The sequence below is a fragment of the Thunnus thynnus genome, chromosome 13, assembly GCF_963924715.1.
Source record: "Thunnus thynnus chromosome 13, fThuThy2.1, whole genome shotgun sequence".
Taxonomy (NCBI): Eukaryota; Metazoa; Chordata; class Actinopteri; order Scombriformes; family Scombridae; genus Thunnus; species Thunnus thynnus.
In genome coordinates, this window is record NC_089529.1 from 13,547,814 (window position 1) to 13,570,669 (window position 22,856).

General features: G+C 39.4%; 1 protein-coding gene across 1 annotated transcript; it reads left to right on the top strand.

Annotated features, from left to right (window-relative positions):
* Positions 1–17,708: 17,708 nt before the first annotated feature.
* si:dkey-175g6.2 (neurosecretory protein VGF) lies at positions 17,709–21,178 on the top strand. Its single transcript, XM_067607089.1, has one exon. It carries the CDS (start codon positions 18,482–18,484, stop codon positions 19,604–19,606), a length of 1,125 nt encoding a protein of 374 aa, XP_067463190.1. The 5' UTR covers positions 17,709–18,481; the 3' UTR covers positions 19,607–21,178.
* Positions 21,179–22,856: the final 1,678 nt, after the last annotated feature.

The following is a 22,856-nucleotide window of genomic DNA, read 5'->3' on the forward strand; positions in this document are numbered from 1 at the left end:
CTTAAATTTGCTCCCTCACTAATGTCTGTAGTTTCATCCATATCACATACAAAGACATTCTTCATCTTTCTGATTGGCATCTCCAAGTCATGGGTGACAATTTCAATTAACTTCTTAAAATGTCTTCTACTTTACTTTCCATAAATTTTTTACAGTAATTAAACTAAAACTAAGATAAATTAAATGTATCATCAAATTGTCTTTAAGTAGCAGCACACAAAAAAGCTAATAAAGAAGTTCAGGCACTTGTCTTGTTCTGTTTGCTTTGGGAGAGATCAATGAAGCATTGATTCAGTATTTTGCTGTTTTAGTGCCTTCCTCCATCTAAAAAATCTTTTATGAATACTTTCCAATTTTTTAATGACACAATCTAGTAGATGCACACTGATGCACATCTACACTTGCCAACAGAATGGCATGTACAGCAATAAAACTTTCGTTAACGAATAAGAACTAAACAATGTAACAAATTAACCTTTTAAAATCTTAAAGATATAATATGTAACTTTTCTTCATTAAAATCTGCATTAAAAAAACAACTAGACCTATGTTATATATATTGTGGAGTTGTGTACTTGCAGTATCCCAAATGTTTCCAACTAGGGGTGTGCGATATGACAATATTAGATCGATCTGTCTTTACAGATATTGTACTATAGTGCACATTGTATCAGTTCAGCTCTGTGATGGAGCACAGTCTGCCAGCAGGAGGCTAACAGTTAACGGCAACGACATGGCGAGTGCCTCGTACCACATCTCCAATCTGCTGGAGAAAATTACCCTCTACGGCCGTTTCAATGCCCTGCTAAGAGACTCATCGGCTGCACATCATGTTAAACTGGCAGCTGGGCTGCAGGTAAACACCACCGTTTAGCGGTTAGCTTGCCTGCTAACTGGTAGCACTAACTTCTGTCATAATGCAAGCTAATGTGATGCCAGCTGTAGTGTACTGTGTTGGTGCCTTTTTTAATGGTGCACATCCTGCTAATTACCTGAAACAACACATTTATACTTCTACACAACATCAACTATTTGCTTTTCAGCTGTGAAATTAGATTGGTTGTACTGTTAGTTTGGTTCCCACTGCATATCCATTTTAAACAAGGCAATTTTAATAATTAAAAAAAATGCAGCTTTGCACATCTGCTCTTATTTATTGATGGAATTGTTTATGTTTTAATGTCATTTTATGTGAGTCTTTCATGGGTGTATGTTTTTATGTTGTATGTGAGCCCTAACCTATGCAAATTTCTATCATGTGATAGACAATAAAGTTTTTTGAATCTTGAATCTTGAGTGCTGTTCAGTAACTTGCAAAATAGTCTTAAAAACCAACATGAGCAAACGTTAGCAGCAGCTCGGCTCACAGCCTCTTCTGACATCCTGTGTCCGCTGAACAACGTGGGAGAAACACTGATTTTTAACATGAAACTGCTTTATTCATGTTTTTACTGGTTTTAACCGTAAACTGAGGAGACTTCTGTGGACAAATCGGCTCCTGGTAAAAATCTCCTGAACAATGAATACTGAAGGAATCTTAACTGGGAGAAGCTGACCGCAATGACGGCAATGGTGGTTGTTTTTACAACGAAGAAGACTCCCATGATCCCACGCTACTTCACAATGTCATCAAACTCTGTCTTTTGTTATTGTTTTGATTGAGAGACCCGTAACCAGAAACTACATATTGTGGGTTTAATTCCTTCCGTATCCAAAGCTCTCCATTAATCTCCAAAACTCACCATCCAAAATCTTTCCTGTTGAGAAGTTGATCATCTACAGCAGTTGCTACATCGATCTGTTGCACAACCAAGCAGCATCTTGACTTTTGTTTTTTGCCCTTAATATCTTTGTGTATTTTGAAGTGCTTGTTAAAAAATAATTATGTTTTATGGTGTGACAATGCTGTGGTTGAGGTCTGGTTAGGTTTAAGCACAAAAACCACTTGTTTAGGATTAGATATGGGTTAAAATTATCACTTGCACGTCAAAATGCACTAGTATATTAAGGGCAAAAAACTCTAGGGAGAGTGGGTATTTTCGGAGCAACAGACTTTTGGAGCAGTGGGCCTCTGTTTTTTGGATAACAGGCTGTCAAACTAAAGGGCTTTTGTTTCAATGGGACATTTTGGGACTACGGGGTTGTAGAATAACGGGCTGTCAGACCAATGGCATGACACCAATATTTCAATGTTAGTTACTCTTTCGTGGAAGGAACAAAAAAAATGATGGACTAACTTCTAGTTACAAATCCATTAAAGATGGCTAAAAAACCCACTAAGGCAAATGCTAACTGGGAAAAGCAACAAAAACAGGCTACCACCCTGAGAGTGAAAGGGTAAGCTAACATAACGTTAGCTAACATTACATTATCTAGGGCTGATGATGTTGATGTAATGGCTATCTTTTGCATTCAGTTTATAACATTTAATGTTGGCTGTCACATTTACTCTTTCCCTCCTTGTTTGCTAAAGGAATGTTTTTCAATTAAAATGTTAAGCTAGTTTTTAAGCTAAATCCATACAATAAGCATTATTTCAGATAACAAGTGTATGATTATAGCATATCAATGATCACACTACTCCTTTTTTTTTTATAGCAATGCAGGTACAAAAGCGAAGGGACTAAGAATGAGTCAACAACTTCATGTAGATAGCAGTGTACAGCAGCCAACACATAACAGGACTACAGGGAACTGATTTTAAATATATAATGATAGTGCTTGGTAATATTCTGTACATGGTTAGTGCAAGTCAATAGATAAAAAACTATTAATCCCAAAGGGAAAACCAAGTGTTACAGCAGACATGAATCAAAATACAAAAACAATGAGGTAGGTAAAAGCAACAAATACAGTTAAAGCCTAAGTTATATACAATAACTAAATAGACCAACTCAAATATAAAAAATAAATAGAATATAACCTTAACTATAATATACTATTTGTTGAGTACACTGTTCAATTATGTTAATATGCTATAGTATATTACACTGTACATTCATCAAGTCAAGAATTGGAAAGTTGGAATTAAATAGGTTATGTCTGTACATATACATATGTCTGTATATGTGATATTCAGGAATATACTGTATGTTCAGGGAATATACAGGTAAATATACTACAGAAATTAAAAGTAAAATATTAGACAATAATAATAAACAAAAATTCACAGTTCTGATCTGTTACAATTGCTGAATCAACAGTGATATTTTAATTTATAGTTCTGTAAATTCCCAATAATTTTCAAATAATTTTCTAGGATGTTTTCTGGGAAGAACTGTGTAACTTGGTACTGATCAGAGGGAATGATATTTTAGTTGATGCCAAATGACCTTGTTTATAGGAAACATCACAAGTGTGAAATAAAGCATTACTGAATCAACAGATATACATATCCCTGTACCAAAACACAAATGGACATCCACCAAAAAGAGTTTGTCTTGGTAATTTATGCTGCAGTTTGCACCGAAAAGGCAAAGAAATACTATTTGGATGATAATGGGGGTTGAGATTGAGAGATGTGGGCAACAATAGAACATTGATGGATTTTTTTTTCAGAAGAAAACTTTACAAAAAAATCTTGACATTTGGAAATAGGAGTGGACAGAATTGCTTTCTGGAGGCATTGTGATATGCTCCGATGGCAATGTAACTATACAATGGGTAATCCACAATCCAGCAGTGTTTTTTTTTTACTTTGAAAGAAACTATTTCAGTCCATCAGGGTCAATAAAAAATCTAAAGTGTACCAATTTATCAGCAAGGCATCTGTCCAGATCAGAAGGACAGGCACAAGATAAAATGTTTCAATTAAAGCACCATCCGATTCTCTGTCTATATGAGAGGAACACTAAATACATCACTGAGGTGCTCGTATGCATCAAGTGTGTGACTGAGGCAGCTGACCAAAGGCCTTTTCACGCCAAGTCCAACACAAATTTAGAGCCGGTAACACTCATCAACCTTTCATACCATGTCCTGCCTGTTTTTTTTTCCTTCTAAGAAAAGATTTGCAGCAGAAAAAAAGTTAAACTTCTGACTGGTGAATGTAATAAAACCGCATCTTCTTTATCTCTGTGAACGTACCCAGAAATTCCACAATTGTCATGTTTTTCATTTCTTTTTTCTGTCCTGCATGCCCATTTTTAGTATTATGCAACTCTCAAACAAAGGTTTGTTAATGTATGTGTACACAATGTAGACACACAGTTTTTGGAACAATGGTTTTGTTCCTGATCACAACAATGGAGCATTTAAATTAAGCTAGGCTATAGCCGCTGTCTTCTCCATAGTAACAAGTGATGAGGCTCTCTGGTTTATTTATAACTGATGGAGGTTCCCAAGTTTCGGTGTTGAATAACACACTGAGACTACAATTAAAAGTAAATGTTCAAAAAACTTCTTTTGTGGGTGTTAGAGGATATTGATTTCACTCAACAACAACAATATGATTAATATAAATATATTATAACTGACATAAATAAACCTTGAAAATTCTCCCATATATTGGTGCTTAGGCTGTCCTCCTTTTCTTGTTCGCTTTTTCTCTGCTGTCAATGCTGTCTCTTGTTCTTTCTCAAGCACACTGGCAGACACTGAGATAAGCATGGCTCACGCCTGGAAATAGAACATATAGAGGAGAGATATAGAGAGAGGGGAAACAGAAATTATAAAGAATACGTGCAGCCATAATAGAGGAGGTTGTGTGTTGAAATGATAGAGGAGACAAGAGAAATGTTTATGACATTCAGTTACATATAGAAAACACAGCTTTGTTTGAGGGAGATCAGTGTCTGGATTAACAGAAGTGACAGATAAAGAAATGGGAAATTTCATTGTAATCTGCTATCTGGAAAATGGATTTTATGAATTCTGAGCTGGTTGGATATAAGCTCTTATACAGTCTTTTAATGCCTGAATCCTTTTACATTTACAAGCTCAGGTTTTACCCGGTGGCTACCATGAGGACCTAGATTTTTTCTTCTTTTTTTTTGGTCTGAGTTGACACAGAAAAAAATTATTATTATTACAGGCCTGAAAAGCTATGTAGAAGAGGACATCCACCCCTTCACAAGGAAATATGAATTCCCCAGTAAAAACTTTTTAGTTTTGGTGGATGATGCTTTAAGTTACTTAAATGAGGATTTACAAGTAAGTCTTAGTATGATACCTGGCCAAGAAATAGTCCGGCACATAGCCCCCCGTGAAACCACAATGTTACGATTTTACACTTTGGTTTTTGTATGGATTAAACAAACAAAATATTATGTATTATATATATATATATATATATATATATATATATATATATATATATATATATAATATATTGTTTGGTTTCCCCCCAAAATAGTTCAACCAAGAAATTTCCCCTAAATTTTGAAAAGACTATTACTTACTACGACTATAATATGACCAGTATAATACCAGTACTCATGGCCCATATTAATACTGAAAGGGGGTTTCATTATTTGTGATCTTCCCACAAATGATAGGGGGGGTTTCCTTGCAAATAATATTCTTGATTATTCTTGATAATATTCTTGGACCTGCAAAGCCTTCTGAGACTGTTATCACGACAAGGCCATGCAAATAAATTTAACTTGATAAAAGCTGAACAAAAGGAAGGCTGCCTGATCACGTTCCTGACACGTTGCCCCTGTGAGAGCCTTTGAAGGTGTCCAACTCTGTTGAATTCATTAATTTCACTGCCTAATTGTGTGATTTTAAAACAAACAAAGGTGTGGGATGTGAGGATTAGGCTACACACTTCAATGTGATTATGACAGTGTCAGGGAAGACATCAAATGAAAACAGTACATATACTTACACACACACATATATACATATTCATTCATTTGTCGGCTGTTCATGTCAAATCTGGGATTTCATGAGCTTGTAATGATTAGGTATTCTGTTTTTATTATTTATTTGTTTTACTCCCACATATACATGAACTATAAATGTTATGCACATTTTTAAAAAACTTTGTTAAAAGAAGATTTTTGCAGATGGTACGCTTTATAAAATGCTTAAACTTCAGAGCCCTTGAAACTCTTCTTAGATACTATTGTAGCAGTCACCCATTCCCTGTCTCCCTGTTCCGAATTCGGATAGTCGCATGTCGAAATCCCTCTGGGGTTGATTGGAGGGGTATTCAGATCACCTGTTGTGCAGGGTGTAGGGGCTGGCTCCCTAATAGTAATTGAGGGCAGCTGAGTTCATTCCCCTCTTAGCCAATCAGGGTGTGGCGACGGTGGTGGTTTCTCCAAGTCTCCAAGTGACTATTATTTGTTTTTCTTTATTTTTTTTATGTGGCTGGTAGCTGGTTCTCAGGCTACTTTCCAATCAGCTGTGGTCTGGAGGATCAGTACTGCCACACAATAATCTCATGCAAACTTGTGGTGCATAAAAGACAAACTTGTTGTGAGACTGTGTACTTTATTTTAAAGTGTACCTTTAAACCTTGATTTTCCTTTGAGTCACTGAGTGCACGATGCACAGTTCACCACATGTAAAGCATTGCACCTTAAACACCAATCAGTTCACAAGTGATAATTATTATGTTGATTGCCTAGTTGGCAGCTTGTACCTACAGAATGTTGTTGCATCTCAACTTGTGTTGACACTTACATTTTTACATAATTTGTCATCTCACACACTTTCAAGTTTGCAGAGACGAATTCAAATCCTTCACACATCTTTCTGATATTGAACAATGAAATCAAATAGCAATAACATCACTTTCATTACAGAAAACTGTCGTCTTTTGACAAATAATGAGAGATCATGTGTTGTATCTGTCACAACTTAGCAAACAGCATCTCCTTATAAGAAGAACTTTGTGTTGCTGTGAAGACACTTAAATAGTAAAATCAAAGCTCTGTTTAAATGAAGCTAACACGAAGCACGTCTGATATTACGGCAACGATGGTGCCATTAGTGTAACAGGAAAGAGCACTGACCTGTGTGAACATGTTTTCAGAAGGGCCTACAAAGTTGGATGTTCACTCTGGCTTCAGAGACTTGAGCTCAACAGAAACATACAAAGTCTACAGCGTACAGTAGCACAGAGATCCTGTTGAAGCTCAGGCACACAATAAGATACGTTTTAAAAATAAGGGAGGGCTGTAAAAATCAAAACAGCTTTGCATTACTGAATAAGCAGGCAGCTAGACACCTGGCTAGGAGATGGCTGGTGGGGGAACTTCACTGTGAGGACTTGTCACCGGGGCTTAGCTGCTGGCTTGCTGGTTGTGGAATCACAATGTTTTTTTTTTCTATTTCAACACCTGTTAATTATAGAAGATTTGATGTGAGGAGGAGGAGTTGTAGGTGAAAGGCGCTTGTAATGAGTAATGTAACTGAGTATATATAAAATAATGAGTAATTGATTACATTCGAGTCAAAATGAGTTACAAGTTAATTATTTGTCCTTTTCTTAAGCTCAGAATTTGATATGTTAGTCTTACTGTGCAGTTATCTTCATTATTAATGTGTGATTTACTTTGAGCTAACTCCAGGGCTTCACATCTGTATCATAGAATAACAGCTTATCATTTGCTGATGGATTGCTTTTTAAACCGGATCTTTGATGGGAAGTCTTGTTTAAGCACAATGAAGTTTAATATCTTATTTCAAATCTTGAGCCAAAATTAATCAGGGAGAGATAATGATTAACAAGTGAGAGACTGATTACATCGCTGCCTAGTCGTAACCCTGCATTAATCATGATAATTTGCCTCACCCTGACACCTCAAGTAAGCGTGCCCTCTTTTGCTGGGATACCATCAGGTTGTCATCAAAATTGTATTAACTGGACCCTGGCTTCCTGTCTGATATCAAAATGTGGGCAGTTTGTTTTGTATATCAGCCTTTTGATATCCTTTTAATCCCACAGCAAAACTGTTTTCCCATTTTATGGAGTGTCAATAAATGTGCACAGGGCACATTTAAAAACATCTGATGACTGGCTGAAAAATAAAACAGGCTGTGTTCCAATTTACATTTGCAGACACTGTAGCTCGTGTGTGTAATCAAGACTCAGTTCAGAATGTCTTAATTATACCAATTATCAGTTACTAAATTAAACTTATGTTGTCCTATTTTCTACAATGAAACAGAAAATATTTAAATGTATGATCCATAATTATGATTGAAGCTACACATCTTCCTATAGCTTTCCATCTATAAACCTCAAATGCCAGCTTGTTGGTCTGTTACACACACACACACACACACACAAGAGGTGCTACCCTATTCTTCCTTTGCAGGATCAGAGGTTTTGTCGCTGTAGGTGTTGGCGATGAGTCACACCGGCAAATTACCGCGTTTCAAACGGCTTTCAAATTACTTCCCTTCCAGTCAGGTGGTGCACTGATAACCGATAACAGTTTTCATTTCAACAAGGAGTTTTGGAGGACTCGTCTTTCCCTCTGTTTGTCTGCCTCAAGGTATAGCCTATGTGTAGCCTGCACATGTGTACATGAGGCTTACAGTACATGCAGCGAGGAGGCCAGCAACACAGACAGAAATTCTGACAGAAAGCCTGTTAGAAATTCAACAACTTCAAACCTGTTGACCCTCGGGCCATTGAAACCAGAACTATCTATGAACCCTGTTCTAAAGAGACAAGTGGAAACAACATTTCAGGGAAAGTCCATTAAATCTTTGTTCATAAAAAGACTCATTTGAGCTGACAAATGATTATTGAAGATACAGGACATCCCATTCACTAACCTACAGAGACCCTTTGTGACAGGAGGCAGAAAGGGTTTGCATGCAGATCCTTTTATCTCAAGTCTATGGTGGCCAAGAAGGTTTAACGCACTACAAATGAAGAAAACAACTCCATTTTGACAAAACATATGTCACATTTGAAAAGAAAATGCTGCCATTATAAAAACAAAGCAACTTATACAGTACAAAATGGAAATTTTGCCGGGCCATTCCAAAAACTAGTGAATACTTACGAAAATGAACCAAAAATATTTGAGTTAACTCTCTGGCCGTGTGATTCAGATATAACTGAAGACACATGCCTACTAGCATTTTTGTCCAACAGTTTTTAGTTTCCCATGGAAATATAATTTGTTATAACCTAGATTTGTTCTGGATGACTCGCAGCATGTCTGTATTTGCTTATTTTTCTGTGTTTGCAGCACATTTCTCTATACCGACTATATGTTGTCATATTGGTAAATGTTTCTCAATTTGCTTGTGTTCTCGTAAGTTGCAGGGCATTGAACTCTCTTGGCTGCTGTACAACTGGGATGCAAATCATGTTGTATCTATTTGAAGGACTGGATAGCTCAAGGAAACTTTATATTCTCACTGACCTCCAATAATATATCAGACGACAATAGTGTAACAGCTTCTTTGTCATGAATACTGGCCATTCTTGTAAACAACACATCCTTACACTTCATAACAACCAGTGTATTATCTTCCAGATTCATCACGTTTATCTCATCTTTTCCATACATTCGGTCAGGGCAATAAAATTTTGATAAAAATACAGCTTGAGAACTAAGAAATACTGTGTCTACCAAGAGATAAAAAAAACAAAAAATCATCTGATAAATCTGATAAAACCACCAGCTTTCAAAATGGGGGGAAAAACATAAGAATAAAATAATAATGTAAAACTTATAGAATTTACATACCGATAAAAAGCGTCTTTAAGATAAAAAAAAAGCTCTGCATACCTGCTATACAATCCAAATAAAAAAGCTGCCATTGCAACACATTATCAAAGGCAGTGTTTTTCATGAGATAATGAACATGCTTCACATCACATCAATGCCTAGTGATGCATGTGTTTTGAAATTTGGCACATGTTATAGTGATAGTCTGCAAAAGTGTGGTTTCCCTGCCATTACTGTACATCTGCAGTCTGTGCTCTGTGGTGGAGTCATTACAAATGATGTGGATGCAGGCTATTATTCTAATAAAGTCTCCAGCTAGGTTCTACTGTAGTACATTAGAGGCAGCTGGCTGCAGGCCTAGTGTCTTGTCATGAGGCCTTGAATGTGCAGAATTGCCTCTGAAGCCGTCTGTATGTGTGTGTTTGTCAGGGTTGGGTTCAATTCACTTTCAATAGTGTGTTTGCTGATGCATGTGCCAGATGTCTACAGGGGGAGAGGGGGGGAAGAGATTGATGGTGAGCGCTGATGTCGCACGCTCTGATATGAGTCGCCTCATCAACCTCAAATTCATTGCCTGCTTCTGGCCAGCAACACCATCCGTCACTGACGCCACCAGTTTCTCAAAGGTTGCAATGTGCATTTTACAGCTAATATTCAAGGGGTAAATAATTTCTGAGTAGCAGACAATGAGAGAGTAGGACAACAATCACCACAATGCGCACACATTATTCACACAGAATCCATTTCCCGAGGGGCTCCATCGGCTCCCACCATAGCTCCTCTCATAGGCCTAATTTATGCGTTAGACATTTGGCATTCTGCGGCTGTTCAGAGCTTATTCTATCACATTATTTATATTGGCTTATAGATTCAAATATTAATTTTAACACCATATTCATCAAGGTGGAGGTGTTCACCCACCATGGATTATTTATTAGTGGATGGTGTTCATTCACAGTACTGTACAACATGAACAGAAAGACATTGGTCTTTTCAGTGATAAAGGATTTAAGTGAGCTGGGAGGATGGAAGGTTTGGAGACATTTTCTTTTCCTGCATGCTAAAAATATCTCTTTTTTTTTTATAGTTTTATTCTGTTTTCTGTTTAGTTTTCATTCTATCTTTTTACATCACAGTACACTGTAGTTGCAGCTTTCTGCCATGCTGCATTCTGTTTGCATTTGGTCCAGTTTTAACTGTCAAACTGTATCTTTTCGAGCATGGATTAACCCACATTAATACTTTACAAGCAGCATTGTACAAAAAGGCCAAATATGCGCCTTTGCTCCTCATATTGGCTGCTGTTCCCTCCTTGGAAAGTTCCAAAGTAACATGTAACACTGCATACATGATCTTGACACTATACTGTTTCTGTCAAAGCTCCTTATAGTTATTAAAGTGCTTTTCTCCATCACTTTTTTCCTGCTTTAATGTACAAGTGTGTACATTAAATACCGGAATGCCGCTTTGATTAGTCACCATACTAAAGACAAGCATTTCAGCATCAATATATGCAGCTGCCGCGTGGATATCGTTCTCATTCTCACTGCTGTCACACTGTTTTACTGCATCACTTTACAGATATAAACGCCGCTGCTTAAATGTAAAAACCCACAGTAACAGTGCAACAGAATAGCACTTAAGTCTCATCAAGTAGAGCAGATGTTGTGTAACACTGTGTTGCACTCTCTGACATGAACAAACATTTGATTTACAGAGAGCAAAAGCGAGAGTGAGAGAGGGGGGGGACTGACACTGGGTCAAACACTGTCAAGTTCTACTTGCTGTATCTGTACTTAAACACTGATAAATAATAATCTTCATAATCAGTGTAATTAAACATATTAAACCAGTTGTTTTAAACGGTGCATATTCCTTTGTACACCAATAAAACAAAGATTCTTGTCTCCTGTGATACAAACACAACACGCATACTGTATCAGAAATTTGTGTAGCTTAATGTAGCTCGCAGCAAATTCTAACTTTTGAAAAACATATATGAAAAAAAGAAGAAGATGAAACTGTAGATTATAGTGTGGGCGCCAGGGTCCTGCACATATCAAGTCCTAGTTATGCATTGTGTTATAGGAACCTTACGGTGCAATTACTTGTCCCTCCCTCCTCTGACAAAGTGGCGTGGGCGGAAAAGCTTCTGTTAATCACAAGCTCTATTTTATCACTTCCAGGTAGAGACCCTTTTCTGCGTGAGGGGAGCTGCATTAGCACACTTGCCGAAAGATCCCCCAGCCTGCATTACCATAATTGTGGCCAAAATGTCAGCAAAAAAAAAAAAAAAAAAATCAGGGAATTCATCATTCCTTATCTCCCCTTGTTTTAGTCGTGTTGATTTTTTCAGCTTTGCCTGATGACCCTGCAACTCTCCTCAGTCCTACACCAACAGTGAAAAAGAGAAAGTTAATTAAACGGAACAAAAGGCCATCCACATACAGTCATCACCTCTTGTCTTCGCAGTTTGTACAGGGAACCATCAGTAACAGCATGCCCCAACCTCTTCCAGAGGTTCATTTGTCTGTAATGTACATTACAGTAAGAGAGGGGAAGTGTGTTTGTCTCCGTGCTTGTGTGTGTGTGTGTGTGTGTGTGAGAGAGAGAGAGAGACAGAATGCATAACTGAGGGAGAAATGGAACTATTACTGCGAGGTGTGTGTCTGTTCTCCTGTGTGTGTGTGTGTGTGTGTGTGTATTCCATTAAATGCAAGCACGGTGTACCAGTGTTAATCTATGTGAGTGGCCAAGCAGGCGGCAGAGTGTGAGTCAGTGCGGGGGTGCGGACATGGAGTGAGGGTAAGGGGCCAACTAATGCTGAGTGGCAGTTGATAATGCCAGACCGTTATATCAGCATCTGCCCTCCGGCTCCATGCTTACCTCTCCGAGCCTGCTGCCATCAAGCATTTCAACAAAGAAACACACACACACACGCAATAACGCGACTGCCTTGCAAACACTTTGCTCTCTGCAGCAAACAGTCCCTTGCACGAAATCTAATCAAACAGAGGTTATGTGGTGCCCCGAGCTATCGTAACAAATTACAACTTCATTTGATGTGTGCATATCTCATCTGCTAACACAAAACACATATTTGCACACACAGACCATCCCTACCTCAAAAGAGAAACAAAGCGCCATTTTAGTTTAGACTGAGTGTGTTTCTTTGCTAGTCTTCCACTTCTCTCAAACACAAGACTGTATCATCGCTGCAGCGCCCATGATGAGTTTTTGTACATTTATTTTGTTGTGTACTGGATACGCTCATATGATATTTCTGTTCTTCTGCACATTATAGTTCTCTGACTAGATAAGAAGTATCAAAAATCTAACATTCACATCAATGGAGCGTGACATTTTGAATCAAGCCACACAAATAATCGCTTAATAAAGTTGGCCTCATGTGACTCAGATGATGTCGGCAGCTAATATCCAATTAACCTTAGAACATCACTAATAAAGAATCCCACTCTGTGGTTAAATGAACATACAGTCCATAAACGTGTGCACACACATCTGGAAAAATAAAAGCCTTGATGTGGCGAAGGAGAAACCCCGTATGAAGACTGACAGCTGAATATAGTGGCACACAAGGCCACAGCGGAGGCTTGACACTGACAAATGAAGTGTATGGAAATGAGCTCGGCTTTAATGTCGTGAATCAACTTGTTTCTACATTATCCAACACGTGAATGCCAATAATGACAGTGCGGGTCTTCTTTTAACTTCAGCACAACACGAAAGCTGAATGTCAGACGTAACTGTGTATTTATTTGCCCTTGAACCTTAATGTACAAAATGCTCCATTACAGCAGACCTTGGGAATGACTGGTTGACAGTGGAAGTGAAGTTGTTTTGATTTGACAGTAAATAGAGCAGAACAAAGTCGAAAAGAGAACAGAGGTGAATTCACATGAGCGGGTCATTTAATCAAAGCATCCCTCTACAACCCACGGAGCTGTTTACTTCAGAAAACCGTTGATTCTTATCCTGATGTTTTAGGCATAACTGGTGAGGTTTAAAACCTTCGGGCTTCAGTTCCGCATTGTTACTTTCCAGCAAAGCTGCTGAATTTTTCTGCTTGAGCTGGTGTTGATAATGATCAGAATTAGAGCCAGTGAGCATGAAACTAATGAAATAAAGCTCATTTCCTCACAATACAGTACAATATGTAGTATGTGAGTGCACATGCATTGATTTAACGCGTTAACAATACATGACTCATGATGATTTAATGCAGGATGTATCATGAATTTCTGTTAAGAAATTATGAAGTTACTATGAATTTATGTGACTGTTAACACTTAATAGATTAATGATTGTTAACCCATACATTAATTTATATGCCAGCAAAATAGCTAGCATTTAAAATATTCAAAATATGAAGCTTTTTATACAAAACTGATCTGGCAAACAGCTACATGTTCCTGCATGACCCAATGGTCAACAGAGTCATGATCAGGTACCGAACACAACATTAACACCCAGGTTTTCTTCCTCACTTAGTGCAAACAGTGCAAATTGTGTGTGTGTGTGTGTGTGTGTGTGTGTGTATGTGCGTGTGTGTGTGTTTAAAAACAGCTTTATATTTCTGAGAATAGTTCCTGTTCTGCTTTTAGAGAGGTTGATCAAACGCCTGGGTCTGAAATGTAACAGGAATCCAGCTAATTTCATGTATGAAGAAACCGTGAGTCAATATTCTAATCACATAAACTCACTGTGACGTGCTCATTTCATAATGGTGAGCAACAGGAATTCACGATATATCTTCTGCATTCACTCATTAAATCATCATGAATTACACACACCCTTACTCATTTGGTTACAAATGGTCATTCACTTGTGTCTCTGTGATGTAAAAAGGAAAAGGTGATGAGAGGCCATGTTAAAAGCACAATGTGCTGCTGACAGATGGAGAGCAGCCAGAAATAATGCGAGACAGCGGGTGGAAAATTGTGCAATCCCTGGAAATTGGGCAGAAATTGAACAGCAAAGCATGGCTGCTCCCGTTGGCCCGCGAGCCACGCAGCCAACAGAGGATCAGGGCCACTCCAGACAAAAGCCCAACAACCAGGCTGCAAGAGAAAAGCAGCCACTTGGAGTGTGCACCACTTTTCTGTCTGAAGCTGCAGATGCAACTCATTGATTCTGTGGAGCACGTTACCAAATGACCCTAAAACATCTGTCTGTGAAGAGGAGGTCATGCTATTATTTTTATTTATTTATTTTTTTTTCCTTTTCCAGCTCCTGAATCAGACACAAGCCAGAGCCCAGAGGAAGGAAGGAACAAGGGAGGAAGAAGCAGCACACTAACCTTTAATATGTGAGAAGGAAAATGGCTGCGCACCAGCTCTATCTCTACAATTTTCTCTTTTCATTGAGGAAAAGTACTATTTCATTCATGCCATTTCCGTTCATTCATCAGCTGGGGCCAGCCTAGACTCACAGTGCCATCTCCACACCAACATTCTTATCAATGGAAGTGACGTCAGCACTGCCTGCAGCTGGGGGGTGGTGGTGGGGGATCACGTGGTTCCAGTGAGGGTATATACAATAAAGTTGCGCTGGCCGTGGTGCTGAAAACATTCACTCAATTGTACATTAGCACCAGTGCAGCTGCTAACAAACACACCACACAACTAATTAAAGAAACCGCCAATTTGTTGTTTTTTTTCCCTTGATGTTGGTCACAGGCTGAAGAGAGAGGGGGGAAAAAGACAGAAATTCTCTCAGATGATCCACTATTCATGAAATAATCTTGGCTTTACCCGCGTTGTGAGTTTCACCACTTCCCCACCCCCCAGTGGGACTCCAGGTAAGTGGAACGAAATCTCATCCTGTTTCATTCATAAACCATCTGATGGACATTTTCTTATTCTTTTTAATTCCATTAATATCAAATTGTTTTTTTTGTCTGTAAAAAATGAGGAGTGAAGTGTGTTTGAGGCTTGTGGGGTGTGGAAGAATTTATTTTAAAATCAACTTTATCAGAGGAAATAATCTTTTTTGCTGCAACTGGACGATTGTTGGTTATGTAATTGTTAAGTGAACATTACATTAACATACATGTGACTGTTTCTCTGGGATCTTTTTTTTTACCAAGTAGAAAGGAATATTTTGTAACTTAAGATAATCCAGCAATATTTTTTACAACTATTTTTGTTTTTTATTTTAATATTTTTAAAATTGAAACTAAAACTAAATTGAGAAATGAACACATTTGCAAAGAAACTAGTTTTTTTATTAATGTATTATGTTTAATAATAATAATAATAATAGCGAAATTTATATAATTAAAGTTATTTATTAATTTGATTGGAATAACCAGGAATCAAGGCACTAAATGCGCAAACAATTGTGTTAAATAAACATTTCTGTGTGCAGCTGCTGCTCAGGAGCCCCTGTAAAATTTCGGTTGAGATTTTTCAAACCTGAATATAACAAAAATCGGGTCAATTTTTAGGATTTTAAAAACCGCAGCAAGATTTGAGCAAACCATTTCCAGTCATTAATTTCTAATTAAATTAGAGTCTAAACCGCACACGGCAGGCCAACTATCTTATTAAGTGGATTTGTTTCGTTTCCCACCTCGTTGATCCAGTTTATAAAAATGGAAATTGTTCAAATTTGGGCTGCACAGCACCGCGTGCAGCCCAAATTTGCGCTTGTCTGCATTCCACCACTGCCACTGAGGAGAAACATGCCCACACCACACAAGGACAAAGCCGCGTTTCTTACTGACTGCTCCCCCCCCCCCCAGTCCCTTGCGCAAAAGGGCTTTATCCACTAAAAATTAACATCCAGTTAATTCACAATTTGGATGGACCACTCAGGGACCGGAGGGTTAAATAACACAACCGTAGCAACCAGCTTTACGCATGACTTCCCGGTGCGTGCCGTCTTTATAGCAGAGTCCTGGTCACATCGCTTTGACGCATGGAATACCACAGCTAATGCAGAGACAGACCTCGGATCGATTTGTATTTTCTGCATTTTCTTTTGAGAAATACACGCTTAAAATGGCAGGTGCGCGCGCTCCGGTTGGGTTGGCTTGGAGGAAGAGGTGAGACATGAAAAAAAAATTACAATTGAGACGTAAAAATCAGTTCGTTAACGTGCATTTCTTTACGTTTGTAACTGTTTACTCGGTTGAATCTCACGATAAGACAAAAAAAAGGCAGATCATGGGTTATTCTCAACCAATTCAGCAGCGCGGTAGAAAGATGATAGTTGGGTTAACGCACGACTACAGGCGAAAAATGGCCAATGCTGGGCTTCGTAGCGCAAATCCTGTGTGCAAATAATTACCTTCCTCTTGAAAGACATGGGCACTTTACGCGGTAAATATCGAAAGAAACACGACTGACCTCCATGTTACTAGATACACTGAGGCTGCATTGTAATGGCAAGAAATAACAAACTAGAACCTCATTTTCCACCCAAAGCATTCAGAATAAAAAAAAAATCAGTTATGCCTGAAGAGACAGGAAAACGTGCAACTTTCATGGTTGGATTTGGCTCATTAGACTATATTTGGGTGCGTGCTTTGTTCTCAGGCGTTTGATGAATTAAAAACTGTTCAACTATATGGTGGCTTGATGGTGGAAAGGTTTATTATTTGTGAATTAGAGAGTGGTATTGATATTTTAATGTTCTGGCTGTGCTCTAATCCTAAATCCAGTCACTTTTTTTCCTTTACCAGTCATCCTCTGTATATTTTAGACTGGCCTTTTCACTGAATGTCTGTACATTAATAATTAGGGGGTTAAGATATACTGATATGGCCGATGGAAATCCACATAATCATGAGAAGAAAACAATAACATTGACTCTTTCACATCTTTGTCTTTTGTCTTTCCCCCTCTGCCTTCTCCCTTTCTTCTTCAGGTGCTTAACCTCCCTCCTGCCAGTTCTGCATGGTCATGACCTGTCATCACGCCCCTTCCACAGCCCACCTCATCCTATTGGTCCTGCTCATTGTCACTCCGCAGCTGGCTGGCACCGCCCCTGCGTGGGGTGAGGGGGGGGAGGGAGGGGTGGAGGGGCGCACCCGGACAGACACTAAAGAAGACAGCCTCGCCCCCTTTCTTTCGCTCCCACCCCAGAGTCTCTCCAGCCCTGACAACGCATCGCTAGACCGGGGCCAGGGCCAGGGTCAAGATAACCAATCAGATAAAGTGACGGACCCTGCGCAAGTGCTCGCTGTTCTCCTGGAGGCCCTGGACCACCCGGGGGAGAGCGAAATCCAAGCGAGCAGAAACAGAGACTGGGAAAAGGATCAGAGCCGGGAGCTGCCCTCCATTGAAGGCTTGGAGGGTGGTGAGATAAGGAGAACAGGGCAGACGCAGGAAGAGAGGGGGGTTGAGGAGGAGAAGGAGGGGCGAGGGGCTGATAAGACTATTGAACAGCTAATTGTAGGCCATTTGACAGCTGCTCAGGGTGATGACTTAAAGGGAAGGGAGGAGGAGGTTGAAAACAAAAGGTCAGAGAATGATCAGGGGTGGTCTGTGGAGGATGTGGGCGCCACACCTGATGGTGTAAGTGAGGAGGGAGGGAAAGAAGAAGATGAGGGGCGGGAGGAGGGATACGATTTAGAAAGTTTCTTAGACAAAGCCAGATCAAGTTCCACCTCACAAGGGGGTGATCTGTCTTTGCAGCGCAAAATAAGAGGCTACTTCCAAAACATTGACTTGGGTCTCCAAGATAATGAGATCCTGCCTCCTCTGAAGGGCTACAAAGAGTACAACACTCAGCTAGCGCGGGCAGGAAAGAAGCAGCACTGGCAGGAGAACCAGGGGCGCAACAGACCCGTCAAGGGGGGAAATTTCATGGATGACTTTGAGGATGAAGGAGAGGAGCTGGAGGAGGAGGTTGAGGAAGAAGAGGAGAGCCTCTCCCACATGGAGGAGGAGGCGAGAGCACGAGCAGAGAAACAGGAGGTGCTCCGGCAGCAGGAGGAGGCGGAGCGAGCCAGAGAGGAGGAGCAGAGGCTGGCAGACATCGCCTCTGACATGCTGCTGCAGTACATGGGAAGGAAGCAGCAGTCCTACATGAAGCCCCGGCAGAAAAGCAGCATGGGGGCCGCCGGCAACACCGCCGAGGACAAGCGATCCGAGGAGATCCTCCCCGACGAAGACGACCTGGACCAGCAGATGATTGACAGGCTGATTGAGATCAGCAGCAAGCTGCACCTGCCTGCCGATGATGTGATTGAAATTATTAGTGATGTGGAGGAGAAGAAGAAGAAGAGGAAAGAGTTGCAGCAGCAGCCAATCAACAGCAACCCTATCGTGCCACGCTTCAGGCCTCTGGTACCTCCTCCTCTGGCTGCTCCACCTATCTACCACTACACAGCTTCAAAAAACCCCAAGAAAGCCCCTTATAAGTACAACAAGTCCATCAAGAAATGGCAGAAGGATAAAGTCAAGTCATACAAGCAGGACTATTGGTATAAGCCTCAGAAGCAGCTTGACTACTGGTATAAACCCCAGAAACAGTTTTTAGCCTTCCCCTCCTATCCTTACTACCAGAAGCCATATCGAGCATACTACCCTGTTTATTTCCCATATCCCAAACCACAATATTATGGCAAGCCCTCCCCCTCCAGAGACCAGCCATTCGGCCCCCAGGAGCTTGACCTCCAGGCCCCAAGGCGCAGGCACAGGGCTGGGGGTAAGAACCGTGGACAGGGCTGGAGACAGCAGCCAGCGCCACGCCTGCCTCTCACCCCTTATATCTCTAACTATATCCTTCCTCACCCACGGACCTACCAACCCTTACCTCCCCCCAAACCAATAACCACACCCAGGAGAGGCAGGCGACCCCCGTACTACTATCAACAAGTCACACCGGGAGATGACTATGAGGAAGATGGGCTGGTGCCTCAGCTGGACAGTGAGGAAGAATTGGAAAACTTTATTGAGAGGATCTACATGAAACGCAGAATGTATTGAGAGACTTTTCAGACATTTTGTCAGATCACAGAGACTGACAGAGGTGGGATAGATAAAGCTAAAAGGGGGTGAAAAAAAAAGACTCAGAGGAGACATGTGTTTTGAGCCTGATGGAAATTTAAGATCAAGAAGTGAAAAGTTAGATTTATGTTGTTTTACTCACTGTGTTTTTGTTGATTTCCTCGGTCAGGGAGAGGATGAAGGGGTCCCAGTTTAAGCTCCCTGTAACCATGTTCAGCCTCTTGCTCAGTTTACATTTTGAAACAGAACATACCATGGTGTATGTCTGCCTCCATTCAGGTCAATCTCTGATGCTCTTGCATATTTCAGAGTTTTCTAGAGGAAACGCACACACACACACACACACACAGACACACACACACATACATCAACACACCCACATATAATCGCATTTTTGACACATTCACAAGCAGATGTGCCCATTGTAAGAGAACCATGTTTACAACATCACTTTGTATCTTCTGTTTATATTCTGTATGTCATATTACAACACTAAAGTAGTTCGATAAACTTCTTAGCTACACAAATATAAAAATTGAACACTGCTATTGTTAAAATGTTGAAAGTATATTTTTGTTGTATTTGATGTGTGTACTTTGCCTTTCTTATTCCCGATTGGATCGACTTTAAACAGCTGCAATTTGCAAAGGTGCCAAATACACACATTTCAGTTTTTTCAAACTCAAGATTCAGAATTTTGCCTTACAAGCATCATGGTTCTATAAGGGAAATATCATATTGCATAATATTATCATCATAACCGGTCCCAATGTAGAAACCCTGTGGACTCCAAAAGCACAAACTTAAACACTAAACACTTCCAACCTGGTGGTCTAAGGGTTTTCAATCATTTTGGGATCCAGAAGTTATTGTGTCAACATATTTATGGCAGATCCACCATAATCAATATCACCACCACCATACAGTACTCCATCACCTTGTAGGGAGTCTCATTTTCTCTCATCATTCATCTCCAGTTCACTTTACTTACCTATTTTGTGTTTTCACACATGCTTCCTTTGCAGATTTTCTTGTATCATATCCATTACCTTTATTTTTCCGTTGTTTTAAAAAAAAAATACTTGAAGTCAAACTATATGTTCTGCAGCCTTTTTTAAAAACAGATATCCACCAAGAGGCTACAAACATTTTGTTCATTTTCAGAAGAAATTCATTGAAAAGTTTCAGGCCGGGGAGTCAGGGATTGTGCTTAAACCGTTAAATGCACGTCTTTCTACTTGCATCTTAAAAAATGAACAAAAAAAAGAACAAAAAAAAGAGAAAAAATAAAACAGTGTGGAGAATTCAAGATGGTTGTTTTCTCTGAATAAACTGTGAACATAAAAAAAAAAGAAATCTCAAAGGAAGAGGGCCACTGTGTCCGCAGTGAAGCCATCTGTCTTGTAAAAGGAGAGTGTTGTTGTTGATGTCACCTTTAGCATTGTAAGATGTACAGTGTGAAATAAATATGCCCGTGCAATGTGTAAATAACAGCATGATGATTACTAGTTTTGCTATATGATAAAAAATAAAAGCAATTATTTTATTAAAGTTCAGTTTTTTTTAATGGCTTTTTGGAGGGTGATATGTTGAGAATCTGGTAAGAACACTTGATTCATAAGTTACCAAACAAACCAAAATGCACAATAGAGGAAGACAATCAGCTGAACTTCAGTGACAGCACGACTCACATATGTCACAGCCGCATTAATATAGACACAAATAAATAAAAAAATCTATAGTGGGAGTTGATTATATTCTGAGACAATCAAAATGAACACGAGGAAAACAGCAAGAATGGGAACAAAAAGGGGAGGAATAACTGAAGAACAGAGAAAAAATTCAGGAGGAGGGAGGGAAATGGTAACTGCAGTGATTGATGAGTCACATGATTGGTGGATGAGTCATCCATCTGTACACTTTACTGCGCAGGACCACACACTCACACACACCCACACACACACACACACACACACACACACACACACACACACTTCCATGCACATTCTCTTTGAGCAGTATAGTAATTTAGCTGCTGGCATTCAAGATAAAGATTGAGTCATGTTCGCTCCTGCTTCGAGCCAGCCAATCGGCCGGTGGAAAGGTGTTTGGTAGATAGGTTTTGCCATATCTTGTTTCCACACTGCCTCCCCACACTCAGTTCACATGGGCAATATGCCCTTCTGCTATAATTCCTTGAAGTGCTTCTGGCTGTCGCTTGTTTGGCATCAAAACAAACCTTATGCATGTTGTCGCTGGTACAAACACTGACAGTGATTAGCGGGCTGCCAATATGGTCTGATCGCATGTTATCTTGCCAGCTTGCTCACCAGTTGATTGGAATAGTACCTATAATAGACTTGATTCTTGGACGTCATGTTATGAATTCACATTTTTAAACACAGTTCGTACCCTCTGTAGATATCCTAGCCGGATATTAATTCAATTTTAAGAATTTTAATTACAAACAACATTGGCCACTGGTCTTCAGACAACTGTCTAGTTTCTTCCTTTTTGTTTGCCTTAAGAAGCTTTAAGGTTTCAAAAAAAATCATCTTATTCTACACTATTTGACAGTATCATCATCTTCCTACTCTTCATTTAAAAATACAGTAACAGATTTTTGGCCACTTGGGAAAAGCAGAAGATGTACACACAACACGGACATATTATCATCTTTTAAGCTGATATGGCAAACTTATGAGTAATAGTAAAGTCCAATATTCACTTTCCTTTAGCTGTTTTTGGTCTCTTAAGGGGAAATATCTGACTTTGTAGCTGCTAAATGCTCAACTATGTTCACCAGCTAGTTGCTAACTTCGTGTGTCTTTGTGTGCTGTTTTGTGTTGGTCACATATCATACAGAGGATTTTTACTCAATATATCTATCTAAATGTATTAAATTGAACTTTTAAAGAATAATTCTTTTTTTTTCACTTCAATCAAATGTTTGATTCAGTTTATTTATTTTAATTTAACTTAATGTTTAATTTATTTTCATTCGATTGATTTATTGAATCATTTAGGAGGACTCCAATGCTAAGATAAAATAGTATACATATCCTCGTATCACTCAGCTTTAAGGCCACTCATCAGATATTTCAATAAAATCTAACATACAATGGAAACTGAGTGGCAGAAGCTGATAAAGGCAGCTAATCGTCTCAGTGATTGTTCCATGTGTGCACAGTTGTTTTACACTAATGTCTCACAATTGATGGGTTGATGA